The sequence below is a fragment of the Brassica napus genome, chromosome C9 (genome assembly GCF_020379485.1).
Source record: "Brassica napus cultivar Da-Ae chromosome C9, Da-Ae, whole genome shotgun sequence".
Classification (NCBI taxonomy): Eukaryota; Viridiplantae; Streptophyta; class Magnoliopsida; order Brassicales; family Brassicaceae; genus Brassica; species Brassica napus.
Genome location: NC_063452.1, coordinates 52576138 through 52581940, shown reverse-complemented (window position 1 = coordinate 52581940; position 5803 = coordinate 52576138). Strand labels below are relative to the sequence as shown.

The 5803-nt window shown below is 35.3% G+C and overlaps 1 protein-coding gene across 1 annotated transcript; it reads right to left on the bottom strand.

Moving 5' to 3' along the window:
- Positions 1 to 2022: 2022 nt before the first annotated feature.
- Positions 2023 to 3610, bottom strand: LOC106427828 (UPF0481 protein At3g47200-like). Its single transcript, XM_013868551.3, has one exon. The coding sequence runs from the start codon at positions 3437 to 3439 to the stop codon at positions 2093 to 2095; it is 1347 nt and encodes a 448-aa protein (XP_013724005.1). The 5' UTR covers positions 3440 to 3610; the 3' UTR covers positions 2023 to 2092.
- Positions 3611 to 5803: the final 2193 nt, after the last annotated feature.

Below are 5803 nucleotides of genomic sequence, written 5' to 3'. Positions count from 1 at the left end.
TTCCAGACCGTTATCAGTACGAAGTCGCTTCACCTTCTTCTCTGTTTAATTCTCCACCAATATTTTCCACTCCTTGAAGCTACTGAATGCTTCACTTTTTTGCTTCATAAAAATTATCCAAGTCTTCCTCGAATATTCATCAATCATAGACACAAAATATTTGTGACCTTTCAGTGACTCTACTCTGGATGGACCCCAACAGTCTGAATGGATGTAATCGAGTGTGCCTTTTGTTCTATGAATTGCCTTATGAAAGCTCTTTCGATGCAGCTTCCCAAATACGCAGTGCTCACAGAACTCTAGACTCTTGGTCTTGTGACCACAGAGAAAACCTTGCTTCGACAGAAGTTGCATCCCACGTTCACCCATATGTCCAAGCCTCATATGCCACAGCTTAGTCATATCTTCCTCTGAGATCTTTGGCGATGCAACATTTGCTGAACCTGTAACGGTAGTACCCTTCAGCAAATATAGAGTATTGTTCATGAAACCCTTCAGAATCACATCAGAACCCTTGCAGACATTCAGAACTCCATCGCCACCCGAATATTTGAACCCTCTACTGTCCAGAAGACTCATAGATATGAAATTTTTCGTCATTGATGGAACATGCCTAACCTCGTTCAATGTGCAGAATTTACTATCATGTGTCCTGAGATTGATTGAGCCGATCCCAACAATCTTGCAGACAAAACCGTTTGCCATCTTAATCTTGTCGTCAAGTACCTCTGTGTACTTCGAAAACCACTCTCTCCTCGGTGTCATATGGTAGGATGCTCCTGTATCCAGAACCCACACATCAGAAGAGTGTGTATGTCCGTGCACAACAAGAGCGATGTCACTATCAGACTTGGCTTCATCCTCAGCTACTGCAGCAAATCCAGACTGCTGCTCCTTCTTCTTCTTAAGACAGTATGACTTCCAATGTCCCTTCTCTTTGCAATAGTTGCAAGTATCAGTTGGCTTAGGACCTCTTGGAAACGATTTTCTGTCTTTCGACTTCCTTTTGTTCCCATGTCCCTTCACACCACTGACAAACAATCCCGAAGCTTGATTGTCTGTCCCTGAGCTGGATGCCTTATGGCGTAATTCCTGACTGTGAAGCGCCGACCTAACTTCTTCCAGTCTCACTGTATCTTTGCCAACAATGAACGATTGCACGAAGTTCTCGAAAGAGTTCGACAAAGATACCAACATGATTAGAGCAGCGTCTTCATCCTCCACCTTAACATCGATGTTACGCAGCTCCAATAATATCGAATTTAACTTGTCAAGATGGTCGCGAAGCTCAATACCTTCTTGCATACGCAAGGCAAAGAGGCGTTGCTTCAGAAGTAGCTTGTTCGTTAGAGATTTTGTCATGTACAAGCTCTCCAACTTCTGCCACAAACTAGCAGCAGTTTTCTCATCCGACACTTTGATGATGATCTCGTCTGCTAGACACAACAAAATTGTTGAGAACGCCTTCTCTTCTAGAGTCTCCAAATCAGCTGCTTCAGATTTCTTCCCTGACAATGGTCCCCAGATGCTTTGTTGCTTCAACAACGCCTGCATCTCAGTCTGCCAAAGACTGAAGCTATTTCTCCCATCAAACTTGTCGATCTTCGCTCTTATTCCAGACATCTTCTCACTAGATCACAACCCGAAGCTCTGATACCAGTTTGTTGTAACAATTATAAGAAGAAACAGATGCGGAAACAGATGAATAAAAATGATGTAACTACGACACAGAGATTTAACGTGGTTCACCAACTTGGTTACGTCCACGGGCAAAGAGAGATCTTATTATTGCAGGCGATATTGAGTTTACAGAGTGCAAGTTCAGGGTTACTTCGAATACAAGATATATATAGTAACATCTCGCATCTAAAACCCTAGACTAAATGGACTCATGGACCTAAGCCCACGATCAGATGTAACATTCATAATAACTTGATGCAACGCTCTTGATGCAACCGAGTCGGTATGATGTACGTGATGTAACATCCATCGCCTAGATGTAACATCCAGATTCAAGGCATATCAACAGAAAACAACAAAGAATTTATTAGACTCAAAAGAGTTATTATAACAAGTAAATTACAGTTACCTCTCACTTATCTTTTGGAGGTTGGAAATAACTATAAGCTGCAAAGAAAACCTGTAAAGCCGCAAACATAAGAAGCAACAAAGCTGCAAAGGACGATGCAAATGTCCATGGACTATCAAAATGAGTGTGAACAAACTCTGCGCAATGAACATGGAACCCTTTAGAACTATACTCATTAACCCCTTCAAACACCTTCGCTAAGTAACTCCTCTCTAAGTCGAAAGCAACATCTTTGCCAATGCTTTTATAAAACCTAGACACTTCTTCCTCTGTTCCAAAATAGTTCTCAAGAATCCTTCTCTCACTAAGAAACGCTGCATCACTCTCTTCGTTTATAAGACAAGCCATGAACGCTACGTAGCTCGTTATGTGGTTTGATGAATCTGCATATAACTGCTCAAAGGCTACACAGTTTAAGAACACCGTGGCAGTGAAATCATCCATGACTACTGGAGGAATATGAAGCACACCGTTACTAAACCTTATGTCTAAGATTGAGTCTGTGTTCATCCTTGGTTTGAATTTGATTCCTCTAAGGTGAAGCTTCTTGGCTGATAAAACGAATCCAAGAAAACCATTAGCTTCTTTGATGCTTCTTTGACAAGTAACAGGGACAAATGTCTTGCGTATCAAGTCAAGAAGATGTTTGGCTTCGAGACTATAATGTTTTGCCCAAAACGTTTCAGGTTTTTGTAATGAGTAGTCGAAGAACTCAAACGCTAGCTCGTTTAAACAGCTATTAGTAACTAAATTCGATGTTTCGAAAAGCGTTTGAAGAAGAACATAAGGAACCTGGTTCTCCAAAAGGAGAAGATCGGCTCGAATCGACGGCAAGATCCATGGCATTCTGAAAATGGGATCATCAAGATTAGTGTAAACAACTTTGCCAGAAACTATTAAGAACAACGTGAGGATAAAGCAACCATCAAGAACCATCATCTCAACCAACTTTTCAGATTCATAACCAAGATCCTCTGAGTAAGAACCTCTTATATCTCCTACCAAAGTGGATACAGCATTGACTAATTCTTGAGGATCAGTTCCATTTTCTTGCATTTTAGCCACCAAGAACTTCAAGAACCTGCGTTTATGCTGCTGGGCCATTTTGAGATGTTCCTTGCCGTGGTGGTAAGGACCGATGGAGACAATCTTGGGTTCGTATGCTTTGAGGTTGATCCGCGCGAGGCTGTGTGGGATTCTCACGATGCAACATGACTCTGAACCAGCTGATTCTCTCAGAAGCTTAGGATCAGTGTCTTCTGAAGTTAAGCGATGTATGTCTACTACGACTGATGTCGGAATGGGAGCGTGGCTGTTTTCTGCGGCGTTCTGTTGTGTCTGTGGATCCATTAATCTAAATCTTTAAAGTTCAAACCCACCTTAGATCGTCTTCTGGTTAGGTGGAAGACTTCAAATATATTTTATTTTCTTGATTTAGCCTTCGTCGAATTTTTGTAATATTTTTTAGAAACTTAAACGAAGACATCCTTACGAAGGAGGTGAGAAGTTTACACTTGCAAAATGTTGACAAGTCTCCACATTAGGTCGGCAAAGGAACAAAAGTATCTTTTCACCCAAGACTTTTCTTCTTTGCAAGTGATGACAACTTTTATAAATTTAGATAAATAAACTACAATTATGTCACAGGATCAATTATCATATCCGGTCAATTAGTCTAACAAAATTCACAAAGCATGATGCGAATTTGTTTTACAAAATACAATATACTGAAAAATGCTCTGTTTTCATATTCAATAGGCTGGAGCCAAATAATTAAGTCCAAAGCAGATGGTAATTTTGTATCTATATTATTAAAAGAGAAATACACATTTGAAAATGTTCTTATTTCATTAATTAAACTCTCTATTTTTTTTGTTTTTCTTTTTCAGTTGCATTTATGAGATATCCTAAAACGAATAAAACTGCCTAATTTATTACTTGTTTTTTCAGTTACATTAATGAAATATGCTTAAATAAATTTAAACATGAATTTAAACTTTCTATTTTATTGTTTGTCTTTTTCGGTTACCTTAATAAAATATCCTTGAATAAATTTGGACATAATGTCATTTAATCAACAAAAAAAACTCATGAGTTATCCTTACGTGCATAATTTTAATAATGGAGATTTTAGAAAACGTGCATCACTAAAATGTTACCTAAAACATACAACACTAATATATAACATGCATCAATAAAACAAAAATTTGACTCACACAATTGTACGGATATTATTTTCAGTAGATTAAATTTAAAAATAATTATTTAATCAAAAAATATTTAAGAATTGCTATTTTTTTAAAAATTATATGGTATTATTTGCTCATAACTCATTTGCCATTTGCTAAATTGTTAGAAAGAAAATTTTAGCATAATATAACTTAGTTGTCATTTGCTAAATTTATGGTTTTTATTTATATTTTTTATTATTTAATTATAATATTTTTATTTTATATTCGAAAGATAAATGAATTTTCTTTCAAACAATATTTTTGAAATTTGTATTTTGTTTTTAAAATAATCAATTTAAATTGTTATTATCATTGAATATAATAATTTTTGAAATAATTTAAGTTTTCGTTTACATCAAAACTTATCATATTTTAGGATAATTTTAATTTAAAATGTAATTTTCATATTTTTCGAACAAATTCTAAAAATATTTTTTAAATATTTTGTTATTATTTTTAAAAAAATATTGAGTTGCATTTCAAATAAAAAGGTAAATATATTAAAAATATTCTAATTAAATATGTAAAATTTAATATAGTTTTAAAGAAATGGTCAAAATAAAAAAAATTACAGATAAAAGAAAATCATGATTTTTGTTAACTGGGTAGATCATTATTTATATGATATCGCACACGAAAGAAAATTTCTGTTTTTACAATTATCTAATTAACTCTATATACTCATTTTTTTATATTTTTTATATGATATTACACATTCGTAAAAAAATAGATAGTTTAAAATGCAAAAAAAATATTTAATTAATGAATATAATATGAACGAATATTACAAATACATCATTTAATAAAATAAAGAATTAAAAACTAAAAATTCATATCCGCGCGGGTCAGGGTCTAGTTATATGTAAACTGATAGTATCTGGCAAATGACTAAACTGTTATGAAATAACTTATAATTTATAGTATCGAAAAATTTAAATAAGGGCGAAATATTTTCCCCGCAGAAAGAAGATATACGATAAATATACAAGAGAGAATATTTACTATGAAGAGGGAGAATAGAGATGAGATGTAATGATTCTTTGTTTATGAACTCTTCTTCTTGTTTTTGGTGTACAAAAGAGTGAGATGAGTGATGATATTTATAGTGAGCAACAATACATAAAATAACAAAGATGGTGCTTGATTTGGTAAATGAGTGGGTGATCATAGTGCTTGGTGAGTAGATGATCATAGTGCTTGGTGAGTAGATGATCATAGTGCTTGAGTTGGTAAAGGAGTGGAGGATCATTTCAAAGTTTATCTTATAACACTCCCCCTTGATCATCCATCTTGTATTAAATTAAGTTTCGTAACACTCCCCTTTGGGGACCAGTGTCACTCTCCCCTCTCGCTTAACGTCTTTGTTGCCTCGTTAAAAACCTTTCTAGGAAAACCCAATGGGAAAAACCATAGTTAGGTAAAAAGAGTACAACTACGTAAGCTCCCCCTCGATTGAGCAGTCATAGATCCTTCTGATGACGCA

Excerpts from the sequence above, each read along its gene's own strand:
- LOC106427828 (XM_013868551.3), bottom strand. The coding sequence starts at position 3,439 with ATGGATCCACAGACACAACAGAACGCCGCAGAAAACAGCCACGCTCCC.